Source organism: Dipodomys ordii, unplaced genomic scaffold, assembly GCF_000151885.1.
Source record: "Dipodomys ordii isolate 6190 unplaced genomic scaffold, Dord_2.0 Scaffold43, whole genome shotgun sequence".
In the NCBI taxonomy this organism is placed as follows: domain Eukaryota; kingdom Metazoa; phylum Chordata; class Mammalia; order Rodentia; family Heteromyidae; genus Dipodomys; species Dipodomys ordii.
In genome coordinates this window covers 1083840-1104566 of record NW_012267259.1, presented here as the reverse complement: position 1 = coordinate 1104566, position 20727 = coordinate 1083840, and the positions used below count along the sequence as shown (strand labels likewise).

Below are 20727 nucleotides of genomic sequence, written 5' to 3'. Positions count from 1 at the left end.
AGTGCTCTGTGTGTGTGTGTGTGTGTGTGTGTGTGTCTGTGTGTGTGTGGTGGATGCTTTCCATTTAAAACAGTCATCTGATTAAATAAAAACAAGCAAAGTGCTTTAGCAGAACTATTTCCCACCAAAGCTGTGTCAATAGAGTTTTTTTTTTTTTTTTTTTAAGAAGTGTCTGAAGCAGAAACAACTAATCCCGGCCTGGAATCAAGTTGGCCACAGCTGTCCTTCCTCTGGAGTCTGTGGCCAGATGTGTTTGTGGTCATAGAGAGAGAGGAGGTAGGAATTGATGGGAGCAGAGCTCCCACATAAGAGTGGGCCCAGAATCCTACTAACTGTCTGCATTCACCCAGAAAACTTCAGTACATGCAGGAAGTTTAAGGTTGTACTCTAATATTACAAGGGCGGTATTCCCCAACTTCTGCATCCTAACAACTACCCTGTTAGAGCCTCTCCAGAGGCCTATACAACCTGATTCTGGGCATCCAAGCATGGGTCCCCTCTCCCAATCCCAGGAGCAGAATGAAAAAGTGCAGAGCAAGGCTGCAGGCATTGCAGTACCTTCTCTACCCTCAGTGAGCTCAGCTGTCCTACAGACAGATGGGAAGTGCCAGCAGATCCCTGGCTTCCAAACTATCCTCCACTCCAATGGTTGCTTTGGACGCAGGAATTCTACTATTAGCAATGTTTTTCTCTGGAGTGAAGTTTCACAATTCCTTGGATTCCACCTCTGGCAATTGCATAGTTCAGCCAGAGGACCCTGGGGTGAGGGGGGGGCTGCTGTTCTACATCACAGAAAAGGCAGGGGGCACAGGCTATCACCAGGGGAATGTCCACAGAGTCTGCTCCCAGGAACATCAGCTCTGATGCTGCCAGAGTACAATAAGAACGAATTCACCTATTTCCTTTCCCTTTAACCAAGTCAACCTAAAGAGATTAATTTCCCCACTCTACCCTGCCTGCCACTGTGGGCAGCACCTGCTTCTCTGTAGCTTCCATACCTCTACTCCTCCTTTCCAGCATTCCTAACTCATCAGGATAATATCTATTTGCTAAATAAAACTAAACCTTTGACCCTGACAGCTTTACCCAAGGTCACACAGGCAGCCAGAAACACATTTGAAACTAACTCTTGAAAATATCTACTGCCTTAGGATACAGACCCATGTGGCTGGGCATCAGTGGCTCATATTCATAATCCTAGCTACTCAGGAAGCTGAGATCCAAGGACCATAGTTTGAAGCCAGCCCTGACATGAAAGTCCATGAGACTCTTATTTCCAATCAACTACCAAAGAGCCAGAAGTGGAACTATAGCTCAAATGGTAGAGTCTGAGCTTTATGCACATTAAACTCAGGGATAGTGCCCAGGCCTTGAATTCAAGGCCTAGGATGGGTGTGCACATGTATACCACACAACGTATACACGCGCGGGCACACACACACACACACACACACACACACACACAGAAGCTCACAGAGATCCATGCAAGACATGTCCATACATTACTCAGGGTGACTGCATCCCAGGACACAATCCTGCAAATGAGGCCACCTCCTATCAAAAGCCAGTGCTGCCAGACTGACCCAGAAGGGGTGGGACCTGCATCAGGCTCTGGTCAGAATGCTTCATGTGTCTGAATGTATCGGAATGTGGAGCTGTGGGGAGGGTCTTGAGAGATGCGATTCTTCGGCTACCAGTAACTGCTGGCTGCATTGGAAGTCAGAGAAAATGCATACATGATTGATGCATTATGATAAGCTCTGTTCATCTAGAATGTAAGCTTGTGGAGAGGAAGGGACAGTGGCTGGGCACAGGATAAGTGCTCAATGAATGTGTTTTTCAAAGACTCAGAAGAGTCTGTCTGGGCCTCAGCTGCTCATGTAAGGATGGTCTATGGGTGGTCTTTAGAGGTCAAAGAGCACACTGCTGATGTGTGGGTATTGGCAGGGGGCAGCTTCTTATCTGGATGTCAAAGCCTCTCCTCTAGGATCCTGGGTACTAGGCAGAGTGGGCCATCCACATCTTGGCAGTCTAGGGCCAGGTGACCACACTCTGCTGGAGTTGGGATCCCTGGTATCACATCTTTGATCTCGCCAAGGCCCTGGGTCAGGGCTCACCTGGGAGACGTGAGACTGTGTCCTTTGGCTCTCACCATCGCCCTCTGTCTTGTCGGTCAGCAGCCCCTGCACCTGGTACTCCAGCACGTAGCTGTCGATGAAGCGCTCTAGCTCCTCGATCTCCTGGGAGCGGCTGCTCCCTGCCTCTGAGGAGGCCGACGCTGCTGAGGAGTTCTCCATTCCTCTGGCTCAGGGGCCTGGGTGGGCTGGGGGGAGAGAGGACAGACAGGCTCCATAAGACACTGCTGGAGGCCAAGATGAAATATTCTCACCTCCGGCATGGTCAACCAATTGTCAGACAGGTGAGTGGTCTACAGGCTGATCTTTAGCCTAAAGAATATGCTGGGTTCTCACCATGCACAGAGACTAAGGCCAGAGAATGCAGATGATCTGCCTAACTAGCTAGCCTGGTTCCTCATCCTCAAAGGTTGCTGGTGAAGGGGAAAAAGAACAGCTCAATGCTGGGCTCCCAACTTGATTTACCAAACCCTGAGATAATAAACAAGTACTCCTGCAAGCCATCATGGTGGTAATAACTTGCTATACAGTGGTAGAAAGCTAACTCACGATGCTTCCCTCCCTTTTAGGGTGAGGGATCCCTTCCCTCTACTTTCCAAATCTAGAAATCACTATACTCATGAAACATCGGCGCAGTAGCAGTGTCTTAGACACCAAGCAACATGTCCGAGGTCACACAGCAAGGCTCCAAGTGAGTAGTCACAGCCCACCAGTCTCCTTCCTTCCTTCCCATAGCCGTCCTTCCCTCCTACCTTCCCATAGCCTACTACAACCTAAAGGATATCTCCCAGTTATTCCTCAGTGCCACCCCAACAAGCAGTTAATACACTGAGTGCTCTGTGTGTGTGTGTGTGTGTGTGTGTGTGTGTGTGTGTGTGTGTGCACGCGCACTCCCCAACTAAGTGCAGGTTCAGACAGGCAGTCTTGAGCAGGTTCAATGCCTGACGCTGGACAGATAGCCTGAGCTGAATGGGAACCATAAGGCTGATGTCCAGAGAGGACTGAAAAGGAGTCACCTGCGAAGACAGTCAGAATCTAGGGCCACGCCCATTAATCCTCCAAGACTTCAGGTCTTATCCAGGGCTCCCTGGCACACCTGACAGGTACATCCCAGAATGGACAGGAACTGGAAGGAAGTTGTTTTCAGAGGGATTGAAGGATTCCAGATTCTGCCTGTAATACAGGCTCCCAGAGCATCTGTCCCACTCTGCTGGGCTTTCTCAGGTACAACCCAGGAACTTGTGTTTGTCTCCACAGACATCCCTGATTTCCAGCCCTGCCCCTATTCCCTGCTAGGTGATGGATGGGGAGAAACAACAACAACAAAAACCACAGCAGGAACAGGAAAAGTGCTGAGGCTGCACTTCTCTGTGAGGAGTGAGGCTGGGGGGGAGAGGGGGAAGAGACAAATGAGCACGTGATGGGAAGGCCCCGGGTGCAGGAGGACCACGGGGCCCTTTGCCTATGGATAGAGCACAGGGCTTGGGGAAAGGGAAAGCCACACTGTCCTCCTGCGGCTGCACCTGTGTGTTAAAGGCCTGTGCTGCCGGGAGCCATGTCAGCCATTCCCCCCTGGAGCAGCTGCCACTACAGCCCTGGGTGCCTGGGTGCCTATTTTTATAGCCAGAAATGAAAATCACACTTGTTCCCTGGTGGAAAGGCATCATCCCTCTCACTGCTGGCCCCTCCTTCCACCAGCCCCAACATCCACCCGCTTCCTGCAGGCCAGCCTACTTAGAAAGCCAGCACAAAGCACAGGGCACAGGGCGTTAGGTCCCGGTGTCTGTCTCTTCTCTACCCGCTGGTGCTGCCTGGCTCTGAGCCCAGAGGTTCACAGTGCCCTTGGGGCTGCAGATCTGGAGGAAAAGGTAAGGCTTACACTAAGGGGTGCCCTGCTGGCCCAGAGACAATAGCCAGAGCCTCTCAGGCATGTCAGGATCTTTTCCCACCAGCGAGTGGCAAATGGCATTAGGAGCTACAAATTTAGCCAATCCTTTTAAGAACAGCCAGGTATTAGGGGCAGTACCTCCCCCTCCAATCCCCAGGGGTGACTTGGGATGACCTGCAAACCAGAAGCAGTGTCTTCTTGGCTGCCTGCCAGCCTCTGCCCTGCTGGAGGCAGCCTGACCTCCTGCGTTTTCCCTTCAACCCCTCAGCATTGAGTGAGCCAACCAGCCCGGCACCCTGCTGAATCTCCCACAGAAGCTGGGATGATTCAAGGTCTACTTGTTCCTGGCTTGGTTTTTGGCTTTGGGTTGCAGCTAGGGACTTAGTTTCCTTGGATCCGAGGCCAACTGCAAGTGATCTGGGGGTGACATAGAAGGCTTGCTTGGTGTTCCTGAGATCAGCAGCCTTAGGCGCCCCTCATCTGCTCCCCCCCACCCCAGCTGAGTAGCCACCGTGCATCTAGGTAACACCTGAACTATTCCCTCCCCTCCTCCTTACTCTTCTTTAATTCCACTCATCACACCCACCGGCTCCTCCTCACCTCCCCCAGCCCACCAGCATGTTGCTCCAGCTGGCCCTGTCACACATAACCCTAGCTGTTGTCTGTTGTACCCCATTCCCTCTGCCTCCTCTCCCCTTACCACCTCCCCAGACCTCTAGCAACACCTGCACCCAGAGCACACAACTAGGGCTAGAATTCTCCTTCACCAGATGCCAGGCAGCTCCCAGGCAGCCCCCAGACAAGGGACTACCATGCTACCTGCAAAGCCTATGAGAGGAGAAAGGTCAGACTGCCAGGAGAGAAGATGCTCATGGCCACACTGAGAAAGCCATGGGAACCCACTGCCTGCCAACTCCCTCCCCCTGTCCAGCCCACACCCCAGACCCTGCACAGACAGAACACCATCCCCCCTCCCCTCCCCTGCAATCTACTTCCACTCGGCTCAGTGCTGGCCTGATGACTCAGCCCCAGCAGTGTTTGTCAGAGACAAGCAGACATCTTTGGAAAGAGGAAAGGAGACATCTGTGGCCACAGCCTCTGGTCCCCAACCCCCGGGAAGTGAGAAAGTTCAGAAACAGTACAGTGCTGGTGGTGGGTGACCTTGGAAATGAGCAACATTTATGGTCCCAGAAGTTAAGGTCATCTGTCATCCTCTAAATGCCTGACTCGCCACCACTTCACCTCCAGTTTAATTCTTTGTTACACATCTGATGGGGTATTTTTCCAATTACAGGTGTTGGGGGACTTTGTGGGCTGCACACCAGATGTTGTGTGTCATGATCTAGGTATTAAACAATGTATCACTACATAGAAACATACAATGAAGGTGTAATTACTGTTTCTGAGACTTTTGCTTCACCTGCCCAGTCTGTGTTTCTTTAGTGAGGCAAGATAAAACAGCTGAAATCCACTGGTCCAGGGTGAGGCTTCCCATATTTCAATGACACACGGGTCACAGGGCATCTTGTTAAAATGCAGAATCAGCCAGCACCGGTAGCTCACACCTGTAATCCTAACTACTCAGGAGGCTGAGATCTGACGATCAAGGTTCAAAGCCACTCTGGGCAGGGAAGTCTGTGAGAGTCTGATCTCCAATTAACCACCAGAAAACTGGAAGTGGTGCTATGGCTTAAGAGGTAGAGCACTGGCCTTTAGCTAAAGAGCTCAGGGACAGCACCCAGTTCCAGAGTGCAAGCACCATCACCGACCCCCCCCCAAAAAATGTGACCCCTCAACAAAATGCAGAGTCAGATTCCATGGATCAGAGTTGGAGGGCCTGAGACCCCCTCCTTCCCTTCCTTTCCCCCCATCTTTCTCTGTGTCTGTCTCTCCCTGTCTGTCTCTCTGTCTTTTTGTTTTGAGACAAAGTCTTCCTGGTGTCCTGGCACATGAAATCCTGCCTCAGCCTCCTAATTGCTGAGATTACAGGCATGGCCAGTAAACCCGGTGAATTCTGCATTTCTAACAAGTTCCCAGGTTCATTTGTAGATTAGAGAACTATAACCCAGATCTGGATAATATCGTCAATCCTTTCTTTCTTGTAACTACCTTTTTCCCTTTGCTATTTTCCCCCACCCCTTTCGTCCATTGCTCATATACCCCACCTAGGGATAATGGTGCGTTATCCCAGAAGGAGGAGGAGGGGACCACCCCTCCTTGGCTCACTCAGGACAAGGGCAGAGCTTGCACAGTTGGGACTTGGCCAGGCTGGGCTTTCATATTCTGGTGGATGCTAGGCACCACTTCCACCTTGGACTTGCAAAGTCAGGCACATCTCAGCATCTGCCTAGAATCCTGCAAGACTGAACTTCAGACTTAGATACATCCAGGTGGCCCGATCAGCACAGGAGGGACTCCTGAGATCCATACCACATAACCACAAGCTCACATGGACAGCCCAGCCTCTATTCTGTGCAGATGAGGATAACTAGGCGGAGGTGAGTCAGGCTGAGGCTAGTCAGATGCCTCTGGCTAGAGACACAGCTTAGATACAGGCCTCTCAACAACCTGCCATGGTAGATAACCCCACTGAGAATCAGCTTCCCCTCCTGTGACCACTAAGCTCTGCGACTGCACCTACAGTTCAGGGTTATAATCACTAATATCAGGCAGGAATGATGACAGCAGACACCCTTGCCATCCCATAGTCCTTATACCTCACTCCGTGAGCCTCATCCCAGGCGGGGCCTAGACCAAGCCCATGGTCCCTTCAGAGCATCATGGAGAAAGCTAATGGAGCCTGGACGTGGACCTTGCTGCTTGGTCCTGGGAGTGGCCCGGGGGTGATTGCAAGCCGGGCAGGATCCCCCTGAGGGAGGGGGTTGGGGGAGCATTGGTAAAGGGAAGAGAATGGAGGTGTGTGGCTCCTACTCTCAACAACTACTGCCTCAGAGTCCAGGCCTCTATGAGCAAGTGTTTCTCCTGGAGGAGGAGGAAGACCTCCGCTGCAGTGGCTGCACTAGGGACAACAGGAGGGAGGGCATCATGGTGAGCTCTGAGGTTGAACTTCCTGTGTTATTCCTGGATGTCTGCACTTTGGGCCTCAGGCACCACAGGGACCTCACTGGCCGCTGGCACCGATCACCCGTCCACTCTCTTGGCATCTTCTTACCCTCCCTTTCACAGTCACCCAATCTCTCTCTGCTCTTGAAATTTTTATGGGGTTTCCTCTTGTCTTGACAAGATGGTAAGGTCCTTGAGGATTTGATCCTCCTACACCTGTCTCCTCCCAGCTCAGCAGGACCAGACTGGCCTCTAATCTCTCAGCCCTCACTCTCCTACTCCAGAGACTCAGGAGGCTGAGATCGGAGGATCAGTCCTTCTTGAGCCTGCTTCCTCAGCTCTCTCACCTAGGGCTGCTAAGCCGACTCATCAAAGCTAAAGGATGCTGCGGTCCAGCATCCCACTCTGGAACTGGGGCTCACCTCTTCCCTCAGTCTTCTGAAGCCTTCTCAAGACAATTCATCCCGGTTAAGATGTACTAAGTACCTGCCACACACTGTGCCCCGCAGATGCGAGGGGATATGGAAGCCATGGATGAAACAGACAGAGCCATAGTCTCCAGAATCACTGGCCAGACACATCCCTGGCTGAAGTCAAGGGACTATGACCATTCCGGGATGCGATTCTGGGTCCCCTGCTGGCTTAGCTTCTTGCAGCTGTGTGGTGTGGGGCAGGCTGACCATGGATGCATCTCAGAGTATGTTGGGGAGAGATAATGTGTGATAAAAATGCTTGGCTCAGCCAGGTGTGCAGCAAAAGCATGGATATATTGGTTGTAGTCATCATTAGCTTCACAACCATCCCTGTGTCCCTCTCCTACCTCCCCACTTCTCCAAACCCCACACTCTTATCCTTGGAGCCCCTGCAGGCATAATTCCTCTAGGAAGGTCTCCTTGGCCACTCTGGCTACCACTGGTTATCGTGATCTCTGAATGCCACTTGTCTGCAGATCTCAGCCTTCCCTCATTCCATGACCTGTGTGGACACCAGTCTGGCTCTCTCCTCATCCCTTTTAGGACACATGGACTCGTGGGGACCATTCTCTCTCCTCTCTGGGCCCTGGGGTAGATGAGCTGGCTCCATCACCAGCTCTCAAAAATGTATCTGGACAGTTGGTTGAGTGAAAACAAACTGAAAGCATGCTGGGCAGGGAGACCATTCATGTCCTGCCCTGAACCCAGTAATACACCCAGAAGAGGAGATTGGGTTAAAGCCAGAAAGCTCCTTCAAGTTGGTGGCCCCAGTACCCTGGGCACACTTTCTCAGGTGACACTGTATTTCCAGCATCTCTTTCAGGGTAACCAAAACCCCCAGTCAGCGCTCTCCCTCTTGGCAACAGCTCCCTGAACCAGAGCCCAGCTGGAGCCCCGACGGTACAGAGCCACTTGTGAGAAGCTGAGTCAGGGCCTTGCAGATCTGTTCATCCTGGTCTTCATCATCAAAACCCTGTGCTGGAAGGTGGAGCTGGCTCACTTTTTACATGCTTATTCTTGTGTGTGTGTGTGTGTGTGTGTGTGTGTGTGTGTGCCAGTACTAGGGCCTGGGTGCTGTCCTTTAGCTTTTTTGTTCAAGGCTAGCCTAACTCCACCACTTGAGCCATAACTGCACTTCCAGCTTTGTGGTGGTTAATTGGAAATAAAGAGTTTCATGGGCCTTCCTGTCTGGGCTAGCTTTGAACCTCGATCCTCAGATTTCAGCTTCTAAAGTAGTTAGACTACTGGTGTGAGCCATGGGAGCCGACCCAGCTCACTTTTGAGAATGGCAATGCTTGTCCTCCCCTCCTCTTCTTCTAGGACAATACCACTCATCTACTGGCTGTCACCCTGACCCCAGCTGACAGAAGCCTCTCAGAACAGCTGATACATCTACTCACTGGGCCCTTGGCCCCTGTACACACAGACGTGTACACTCCCCCTCACCTGGGATGATACCTGATCACCCACAAAAGCATGGCCATAGGTAGAGATTACTGTGGCTTATTTGGGGGAGGAAGGGGCAAGTTTGGATCATAATGCATTTTGCTTGACCGGGTTTTTTAAATATTTGAAGCAACATTATAAATCAAAATATTGCACATAAAAAATTCACATGCTTGGCTTTTCCTTTAAAAAAAGAAAGAAATGAAGAACTAGCAACATTAGCCCACCTTGCCATACTGTTACTATCAGTTAGAACTAAAGAGCACTGACCCATTTAAAGAGGCACTCAATCTGCAGTTTTCCACAAACCTGGCTTTCCCTAATGCCTCCCCACTGCTCACAGTCAGCACACCCATTGCATCCCTTGCCTATACATTTGCCTTCTCTAGTCCTCTTATAAGCATCTGAGCTTGAGAATCCTCTGCAAGGAGTAGTCTATTGGTATACAAATGTAAGTGCCCCCTAAGAACTTGGAAATAAATGAAGAACAGTGACAGTATATGATAATCCAAACCAGAACTGTGCAAGATCATTACACAAAGGAAGAAAGGCTTCCAGAGAGCAAGACTCAACTGAGCCCGGCAGATGATAGCCACAAAGCTACTGTGGAAAGATGGCATCGCTCTGATGGGGTTGGGCTGCTCTGACCAAGAAGATAAACAACCAGAGAATGCAGTGCCCATCCAAGCTCTGTCCAAACACGGGGTACCCCTCCTGGTGTCTCAGGAAGAGTAAGGCCAGAGATGTCCTCTGCTCCCATTATATCCTATCATACCCCAATTCAGCTCTGTGTGAGTCAAGTAAAGAGCTAGCTAAACCACAGCCCTTAACAGACAGAGACCCATCTGCTCCTTCCTTTGGTCCTGTGGGAGCCAGGGCTGGGCTCACCACAGGTAATTCTGTTAATTAAGCCAGGTATTGGTGGCTCCTGTCTACAATCCTAGCTACTCAGTCTGGGGATCGTGGTTTGAAGCCAGAATGGGTAGAAAAGTTTATAAGACTCCATCTTCAACTAACCATCAAAAAGCTAGATTGGAGACATGGCTCAAGAGCACCAGCTACAGGCAAAAAAAAAAAAAAAGCCAAGTAAAAGCACAAGACCCTGAGTTCAAGTACCAGTACCAGAAAAAGAGAAAGACAGAGGCAGAGAGGAGGAAGAGGAAGAGGAAGATGGAGGAGGAGGAAGGAAGGAAGGACATTCAATTAATCTTTGGGAGCATGATGACAGATTCCCAGAATGTAGAAAGTGGCCAGCAGAGAACCACTGCTCTGTCCCCTGTGGTATCAACAGACTGATAAAATGGCACATTAGACAGACAGCTCAGTCAGCAGGTATGTAGCAGGCCCCTCTCCTGCTAGGTAGCCTGTCTGTGTCCTGCACAATGCCTGAGGCCTAGAACCATTCTTCCAGCTCTTAATAATTAAGGGCCTCCTCTCACAGATGCAAACCCTAGAACAGGATGTCCTGCTGGACAGGGCAGGATGATAACCCAGCCATCCCAACTCCAGCCTGGGATGCTTGCAACACTGCAGTCTCACTGCCTGTGACATGAGCCAATGAATCACTGGCCTTCCCGGCGGGTTGAGCTGTGATGGCGCAAGAGCTCAGGATGAGCAGGAGAGTGACAGTGGAGGATAGGAGGGCCTGTGGAGGAAACGATGGCAAAGTTGAGCTGTGCAGACCACAAGCATTCACAAGCTATGTCTTAAACTTTGTAGAGCTCAGAGCCCCAATTATGAAAGATTTTTTTAAAAAACCCAACTCTATAAATAGAGAAAATAATCTAGTTACTAGGACTGGCTTAGAACTGTGATGGAGAGAAGGCAAAGGGTACAGGATGTGTTTGAGATGCAAAGGTGTGATATTTGCATATATCTGCATTATATTGAAAACCAGTTAATTGTGCACTTTAAATATATCAGTTGCATGATGTATGACTTATGTCTTAATAATTCAGTTAAACAATTAATGTAGTACATAGGTAGGCCCAAGATCATTGCCTTGGCTTGGAACCTTTCTACCTGGACAGCTTGGCAAACTCTCTGGAGAAAACTGCAGTTGTGAGGATCAAGGAAGATCAAATGAGTAAAGGACATCAGAGATGAGGCTGAAAAAAAAAATGTGTGAAGTCTGGTCTTTCATTGTACCTGAGAGAACTGTTTGTGCCTTCCTTAAAGGGAGTTTGTTGTCTCATCGAAGACGAGGATGCATCTTATGGTATAGCTCTATCTACCACCATCCATCACCCATCCATCCATACATCCACTTATTCATCCATTTACCCATCTATCCACCCTTCTCTATACCCACCCACTCTTCCACACACCATCTATTCATTATCTATCTACTGTCTATCCATTCAACACCAACCCATTCATCAATGCATCTATCCATCCACCCACTAATCCACTCAACTACCTATTCATCTACTATCCATCTATCTATCCACTCACTCATACATGTATCCATCTATCCATCCATCTATATACACACCTACTCATCAATTCACCCACTTACCTACCTAACCATCCATCTATCTTTCCATCCATCCACCCACTAACCCACTCACTCATCTATACTTATCAACTCATGAATCCATCTACATATCCACCTACTCATCTAGCCACCTACCTATCCATTCACCCATTTATCCATCTATCTACCCACCATCCATCCATCACTCACTCATCTATCCATCCAGCTATATACATACCTACTCAACCATCCATCCATTTATTCATCTATCTATCCATCCATCCACTATCCATTCATCTACTTAGTAAGCACTCCTGCAAGCCTGTGTTCACAATAGAAGAGGAAGAGAGGCTCTCATGATCCAAGTCCTGCAGGGACACAGTAGAGCCGCACTCACACATAAAAGAGGCACCAACAAGGTTACTTGTAGCTTAGCAAGCTTAGCTTGCTCTAATTGTCAGAAAAATACAAATGTAATACTAGATATTGGAATCAGAAGAGACAATAGAAAGTACTCAATTGTAAGACCCACTATTAACTTATCAGCCACAAAGAAAAGAAAATGTTGCCAACAGAACTATACCATAATACCTTCATAATGGCCCTGCACACAGACCAACCAGTCACTAGGCCCAGGAGATTCAGAGGCCAGCTTGTCTCTTCTGAGGGATTTGCCATTTCCCTCACCTGGAGTAGCACGGCTTCGCGTACATGACGATGCTCACTGTTTTACAAGAAAGTGTGAGATTGCAGTCTTGTCTCTAACAACTTGTTTGTTCTCCTATCAAGTTGGTTTCTTTGCTCTCTGCACAGTAAGAACTTTCAGTGTCATGGTGTGACCTCTCTGAAGACACACTGAATGACAATGATATTCAAGATGTGGGTAACCACAATACACTTAGATTCACCGAGTTCACAGCAGTATAAAAAACAGGACCCCAACGTCATAGGCTCAGGCAGTGATGGCACTGCCATGCCAGCCATGTACCCCCAAGCCTGCAATAGAAGACAAGTCTTGATTTAAGACATGTTAGGTGGTCCAAAGAACATGCCTGTAGCCCCCCTAAAATAAGCAAGCCACTCCTTCACGCGACAGGTAGGAAATGCCAGCACAGAAATGACAGGACACACTCCAACTAAGAGCCTGGACCCAAATCCAATTTCTGGAGATTCCTGCCAATTGTTTCCTCAACTCTCAGGCTGCCACAACACATTAACATATCTAAGCTGTTCTTACCTCTTTGTGTGTGTGTGTGTGTTTGCGCGCACATGTGTGTGCATGCATGCTGATACTGGGGCTTGAACTCAAGGCCTGGGCACTGTGTCTTAGCTTTTTCACTCAAAGCTAGAGCTCTACCACTTAAGCCATGGCTTTACTTCTGGCTTTTTCATGGTTAACTAGAAATTAAGAGAGTCATGGGCTTTCCTGCCTGGGCTGGTTTTGAACCAAGATCTTCAGATCAGCTTCCTGGGTAGCTAGGATTACAGGCATGAACCACCAGTGCCTACTTGGTCTTGGTCTTAAATCTTTTTGCCATTAAAAACAAACAAATAAACAAAGACAAAACTGACAATAAAAAAAAATAACCCAGCAGGCTTTCCAAGTCTCTAAGACAGTGAGATTAGCCCAGTCATGCATGCAATCTTGATTCAATAGGCTGCAAGGATGGGGGATGGGAGGCCTCATCTCAGTACCATCTCAGGGGCCAGCTCCCGCGCATGTGAGAGTAGAACACAGCTGGGAGGCCCCAGCTGCCCTGAGACCGCATTCCCACGCCTGCAGGCCGCTACCTGGCTGCCTTCTCACAATACTGTGCCGTGATAACAGATGAGACTGCCAGGTATTTCCTAGAGCCCACACGGCCCTCCCTCGGGGAGAGCCCTCAGGACTGCCTCTGCAGCAGCGAGCGCGCGACCTCCACAGTCATCTTGGTGGATGCACACCTCCAGAGCGCACAGGGTCGAAAGACTGGTGAATAGATACTGAGTGTCCCCATGGGCTCCGCGCATCCTGCCCGCACCTCGGCCTTACAGGGCACTGACTCAAGATGGGGGATAACACGTAGTTCTTTTGTGAGCCTGGAATTGGAACACTGGCCCCTTGACATGATCACAGATTAACACGATCAGAGCCTTGTTGCTCCCACAAAAGCCCCTTTTCTTCTCCTAGAGCTGGATAGAGAATGGGCCTATGGCCTTAGCTAGGAGGGCAGACCGTAGTTCTGCACTCCTGAGACGCTCGCCCCTGCAGGCAGAGCTGAAACCTGAAAAGAAGACAGTACTCTAGATGGAAGTGTGTCTGCCCAACTCAAATGGGACCAGTGGCCCATGGATGCAGTGCATCTGTGCCACCAAGAGGCACAAAAAGACCTCTCTGATTTCAGCCGGATGATACCATACCTGGAACCTGCCTTCAGGTAATGGCACTGATCGGGGGAAATGCTACTCTAGGGCTGGGCTGGAATACCCAGCGGAAAGGAGAGAATTAGTTGTTCTGCAAGAGCTAATGAATTGGCTCATCTCATCTTGTACCATCCAAGGAAGAGGGTGGACTTCTGGGGGAAAACAAAAATCCAGCACTGCAGTCTGGTGTGCAATGATAAGCCAAGGGCAGGGCTGGGGCTGCTGAGCCACTGCTGGAGCTCAGAAAAGCTCTCCGGAGCTCACTCCAGTCCTGTGCTTCCAGCTCTGTCTTTGCCACAAAGCCCAGCAAACACGTGCCACCAGCTCAGGGCCTGCTGCATCCTGTGTAACCCTGGGCTCTCAGGGTAACTGAGGCCTAGGTTTGGAGGACATCCTGACCCAAAGGTTCCTTGAGATGTTCCTTAGGTTACCAAGCAAGCAAATTCTAGAGTCCACCTAAAACCCTTGAACCTCCCAGTTCTCTGGCACCTTTTCTTCCCAAACCAAATGCCCACCATTTCAGGGCCTCAAGCTTAGCATAAGCTCACTGGAGGAGGAAGGACATGGCTGCAGGATATGGGAGCCAAGGCTGGGATGGAAAAGCAAAGGAGCCATGGAACAGAAGGTGCTAAAAAGCTCCAGGGCCGCTGCAGGTAGAGGTCTGTCCAGTGCATTGACTGCTGAGGCTTCTTACCTGAATCAGCCATGCTATCAAGCTGGGGAAGAGACAACAGCTAAGCTTACAAGGCCTTCCTTCAGAACAGAACTACAAAAGCATTGTGGATCTGCAGGTTACTGCCTGGCCCAGCCCAGCCAACTCCTATTCATCCCTCAAGTCCCAGTCTATAGATCCCTCTTTCCCTAGACTCACTTTCTGCTGAGTGATCTGTGAAGGGGTCATTAAGCTCCTCACATTTCTGACTTCTCTTAGATGCCTTGTCACTGATGTCTTTTTCTTTCCTATTCCTAGTGCCCCATGAAGAGTAGGTGAGCAGCGAGGTTAGAGCGAGGGAGAGAAAATTTAACAGGCCAGTTTATGGCACACATCATCCAATGCTTCCTCCTACACTGAACTTGAGCATCGTCCTTCAGCACATGGTCTTCATCCCACCCATACGGCTCCTCCCGGAGAGTGGGGACTAGGAGCAGAGCCCACAACGCAGTGAAGGCTGGATTTGGCTTCATGCCTTTGATCTATGAAACCATAGGAGTAGGGGACACTTCTGGGTGAATCAGTGATACCCATTCACTTCTTCCTTCCAAACAGAATCTTTATCACATTGGGGGAGACAACATGTCCAGGTAAAAACTACATTCTCAGTCACTTTCATAGACAAGATCAGCCCATGTGATATAAAGGGAAGAAAGTGACGGTGTAGGAAACTCTTTAAACAGCACAGATGCGGTTGGCACATGCTTCATGTACTTACCACTTTCTCGCTCTTGCCTGCAATATAGACCTAATGGGTGGAGCTCCTGCAGCTCTCTTGAGCTACAAGACAACGTGGAGGCTAGAAATCAAGCATTAAGCATGGGAAAGCAGAAAGACAGAAAGAGTCTGGGCCCCTTATGTCCACAGAGTCTTTGCTTCTGTCATCCCAAGCTGTCTGTGTGTGAGCATGAGAAAGAAAGAAATGAGTGTGTTGCTTAAATCACAGTCATTTGGAGCCTGAGTCCTATGCTGCTATGGCAAGCAGCTTTCTATGATGTCTTTCATTATCCTTGCTGTGTAATCTCCTAGTGACTTACTTCTAGCAAATGGAATCTGACCAAGCAAAGTGATCAGGGCCTCAGAGTCTGTGACTTCTTCCATCTCTCTGGCTCTGCTGCCTCCTCAGCTTGCACACTTCATGGTGCTTTGTTTGTTTGTTTGTTTTTTGGTACCAGTGCTAGAGCTTGAACTCAGAGCCTGGATGCCGTCCTTAAGTTTCTTTTACTCAAGGCTAGCGCTCTACCACCTGAGCCACAGCTCTACATTAATGTTTGTAGTAGTTTTTATTGGAGGTAAGAATCTCATGGACTTTTCCTGCCCAGGCTGGCTTCCAACCACAATCCTCAGTTCTCAGCCTCCGGAGTAGCTAAGATTAAAGCCTGAATGAATCACTGGGGCCCAGCTTGGCTTGCGTACGTTGATGATGTACGTGGCGGCCACATGTCCGGGGGCTGCCGGCGACGGCCCGCGAGGAGCTGGCAGGAGCTAAATGCCATCAGCAACCACACAGAAGCACAGGACACAGAAGTGCTGTAGGTGACCACAGCCTGGCGCCACCTGGGCTGCGGCCTTACAGCTCCCCTCGCGCAGGGCCCAAGCCCACACTCTCACTGTGGGGCGATAAACGCACATGTGCAAAGCAGCTAAGTTCCAGTCTGGCTGGAAGTGAAGATCTCCTCTCCTGTGCCGGGTCTCACATTCCACCTGGACTTAAAGATATTCCTTTTAAACTTCCTGGGGCTAAAGATGTATAATTATTATATGTTATAATTGATATCTTGATATTACTAATAATGATACTTCATCACTGGAGCTAGAACTCCAACCCTTTTTAAAAAAATTCTTTTTGATTGTGTTAAAGTTTGAACTTGGGCCTCATGCTTGGTAGGCTGGCATTCCACCACTTCAGCCACGGCCTTTGCCCTATTTTTCTTTTATTTCTTTTTCACGTATGGTCTTGAATTTCTGCGCAGGGCTGGCCTCCGGCCCTGATCCTCCTGCCTTAAGGCCTCCTGCATAGCTGAGACTCCAGTCACTTGTCTCATGCTTGAGATGGGCTCTTGCTCACTTTTGCCTGGACTGGCCTCAAACTGTGATCCTCTCAACTTCTGCCACCTGGCTAGCTGGATTCTATCCAGGTACCTCCATACTCAGACAGCCAAGTTTTTTCAAATGCACTACATACTCACCCTGGCTTAGAGTTTTTTAGAGCATGCCCAGAGCAGTACTGAAATCCACACTGACTACTCTGTGTTTTCTGTGCATGTCTGCCCCTGGCACACTGAGCCATAGGACCTCCTGTAGAGCCCCTCCAGCAGCAAGCCCAGACTGCCAGGCTTTCTGGCCACCAAGAGGTCAAGGTGGGAGAGACAGTGAGAACTTGAAATTGTGTGGTCACTTGCAAATGGTGCTGGCTCCTCCATGACCAGCCATGAGCTGTGGTCATGAGCTACCGTCAGCCAGCCTGGCTGCGGCCCTGTCTGTGTCTGGTCCTGGAGAACATCAGTGCTACCACTCCCCGTCTGCAGCAGCAGGCTCTCCAGAGGGAGAGGAAGCCCTGAAGCTTGGCGGCCTCTCTTTTGTTCTCTTTCCCCAGGGGCTTAGGAGACAAATACAGCAGGCCTGGCCACTGCTGAGCTCGTAACGGTAAGCAATAGATGCATGGCACAGAATTGACAGTGCCCGGCGATGCAGCAGGCTGGAGTCAGTCATTAACTCAGTCACGACAAGTGAGCTTTTTACCCACGCTGTGCTGCTGAGCCCAGCTACTGCATCTGCTCCTGGCTGCGCCAAGACGCTGGATGCCAGGATGTGGGGAGAGGGACTTCTAAACCACCCCTGGGAAGTACGGCGCCTGGCAGCTGAGGGCTTTGCAGCAACTTACTCACTGGTATCTAGGCTAATGGGACCAGGGAGAACTGCTCTTGAAATCCACAGATGCTCGTGGGGCTGCAGTGGCAAGAACCCAGCCTGGGAATCCAAGGGCTGCTGTGTCTCGTTCCTAGACAGTCGGCTTCCACATCTGTCAAAGGGGACTGGCCCCACCCACATCCCAAGCTTTGCTGTGTGGACCAGATAAAGCTATAAGCATCAGATAATAGACACTGGGTGACAAGCCTTTAATTGTATTCCGTTCATCAGAAAAGATGGGTCCATCATAGAGATGAGCAACCGGAGGTACACAGAGCACACAGGCAAAAGGCCTGTGTATCCGGCCACAGGGCTGGCTGCCATGTACCCACCTCTTCTAAAGGCTGAGCCTGCTCAGCCGGGTCCAGTGCTAGGAGGCAGTCACTGACTGGAGCAGAAAGCATAGCACCTGAGGACCCACAAAAGGGCCTAGGTTCATCATCTGTGGCCGTCTGAGATGCACTGGGGACAGACAGAGCAGGGCCCAGGGCCTCCTCTCTTTCTGAGTTCCACCTGTTTCCATTAATCTATATCGTACAACATACCCTATAAATCTGTGTTCAACTCTCACTTTTTGGTCACTGCCCAGGTCCCCCTGGGAGGGGGCTGACATTCATGTAATGATGTAAATAACTAACACAGGTTTCAATGTGAGGAACACAGGAATGCCAGGATTTGAATGGGGAGCCTGATAAGATAATGTCATGGCTTTGATAATGGCAGATAATTTGAGCCCAGAAACTCAAATCTAAAGACTCAAACTACACCACTACCTGTGTGATCTTGGACAAGGGCCTGCTCTGGCCACCGTGGTCTCTGTAGGAAGAAGCATTGCATGACTTCACCTCCATGGCCATTCTCGTTCTAAGGCTTCTCTCTCTCTGCTGCTTGGCCAGCTCTGGACAGGCCTCGCTTCCTAGCTGGGCTGCAAACAGCCCTGGCTGCCATGGCTAGGGGCCAGAGCCCCACCCGTTCTGGCATCGTTGTGGCTCAGAGCAGCAGCTGGCAGTGGATTCCAGACTAAATATGGAGCCCTAGACCCAAGCTACTCCCACCTGCAGGCCGCAGGGCCCAGATCTCTGCACTACAGCCTGTCATGCTATCCCCCTCTGCCACCTGGAATGCTGATTCAGAAACTGCATACAGGCAAAGGCTAGACAGGGGTCAGGAGGCCCAGGGCAACAATGAACTTCCAGAGCCATCAGAAAAACAGCAGCATACGGCCCTTGCCTCTAACGGGAAAAACAGGAGCAGACTGCCAGCTCAACAACAGAGGGGACAGAAACAGTGTAGCCCCGGGGCACGCGCGGGGTTGTGTGCCAAAGGGAAACAATAACCCAAAACATCAGAAACTAAAAACCATGCCTCTGCAAGGAGACTCGCCCTCTTCTAAGCTAGGATGTACAGCCGGGTCTTTCAAGAAAATCTGTGAACACCTGTGCATCCATGTTCACGGCTACACAGCTCATCACAGTTAGGCAAAGAGCCCAGATGCCCTTCCATGGACAATTGGATCAAGAAAATATATAGCATATACACATATTGGAATATATATACATACACTGGAATTTTGCTCATCCATCAGGTGACCCAGAAAAATTAATGTTAAGGTACAGTTCAGAGAGACAAAGGACACATGTTTTCTGTCATAGTTGGATCTACGTTAGAAATATTTATGAAAACAGACACAGGGTTACATGCATATATGTGCACATATTGACTAAAGAATGATATATGCAAGGTTGTGGCTAGCTGACAATTTAACAAAAGGAATATCAGGAAGCTGATGCATGTGTTGTCTAGAGATGGGGAAGGGGTGGGGGACAAACGAATGTCGAGAGAACAATTGGGTGAATACAGCCTAATATTCAGTATGCATATGTGAAAAATGAACCAGGTAGAGAGGAGGGGTGGGAGAAATGATGGAAAGGTGACACTAATCAAGATGCATTATTATTGTCAAAAACTAACATGTTGAATCGAACCTCTTTTGTACAACTACTTAAAGGTAATTTTTTAAATAATATAAATAGAAACAAGAATCAAGAAAGCTCCTGGGGATGTCCTGCTCCATCCTCCAATGTGTAACAATTAGTGTTCCCAGAAGGGCAAAGTGCGTATTGAAGATCCAGGCCCGCCTAGGGCAGCCCAGAGCATCTCCCACCTGAAATACCAGGCTGAAGAAACCCCAGGTGACCCAGCATGAACCACACCTCCCATAGACATCTCCCAGGCTGCCAGGGACTCAAGTGTGCCCCACAAAAGAGGGGCTAGAACCCAGGTCCCAGGGAACGTGACCTTAGTGGAATGAGGGTCTCTGCCAATGTAAGCAAATTAGGATGAGCTCACTCCGGATAAGGGTTGGCAGACACACCTGTGGCGAGGTGGAGACCAGGCCAAGTGGTGCAGCCCCACCTAAGGAATGCCAACCATTCCTTCGGGTGATTGCTGCAGAGGCTGGAGCTAAAGGAATGTGTGGCCCAGGCCATGGGCTTGAGGAATAAATTAGGTGATAAGAAAAGCAATCATGATAGAGAATGTAGACAAGAATCACCGGCTGGATTTAGGAGCCTATGGTCTGAAATGCCCAAGGCACAAGGGTTCTGCGGCAGTGAAATGGGACCTGGCCTCCAGCCAGAAGACAGGTGTCACTCGTGTGGCATTTGAGCTTCCAGAGGAGATATACTGTAGTCACCAAGAGAAGAAAGGAGGAAGAGTTGGGTAAAGAGGGGATGACACTGTCAAGGGCATCCATGCCCTCTGCTTCACAGACTGAGACTGCCTATAGTAAAACACAGAAGAGATGTATTGGCTATGTTGATGCATTCCTCTTTTCAGACACACCTTAAAACAGAGCACAACAGAGCTGGAGGCATGCCTCAGATGTACAGTACTTGCCAAGCCGGTGGGAGACCCTGAGTTCAAACCCCAGAAACCACAAACAGAAATCTCCAACAAAATACAGCATAACTAAGTCTGGCAGAAATTTAGTGGGGGAAAAACATATGCAAAACCATATGCACAGGGTTTAAAAATGTTTGTTTTTATAGGACCCAGATGCTTTTAAAAAATGAAGCTAAACTCTCTTTTAAAAAATGTTATAATCTAGCCAGGTACTGGAGGTGCATAACTATACTCCTAGCTACTCAAGAGACTCAGAGGTGAGGATTGATGTTCAACAGCCAGCAGGGACAGAATGAGAGAATGAGAGGTGAATGAGA

At 49.6% G+C, this 20727-nt stretch overlaps 1 protein-coding gene across 4 annotated transcripts in view; it reads right to left on the bottom strand.

Moving 5' to 3' along the window:
• Ctif (CBP80/20-dependent translation initiation factor) overlaps positions 1-20727 on the bottom strand; it is a 239411-nt gene that overhangs the window by 198244 nt on the left and 20440 nt on the right. For all 4 annotated transcript variants that reach the window (XM_013018910.1, XM_013018913.1, XM_013018914.1 and 1 more), the window contains exon 2: positions 2118-2323. In XM_013018910.1, coding sequence (XP_012874364.1) covers positions 2118-2297 — 180 coding nt within the window. In that variant the 5' untranslated portion in view covers positions 2298-2323. The remainder of the gene's footprint in view (positions 1-2117; positions 2324-20727) is intronic.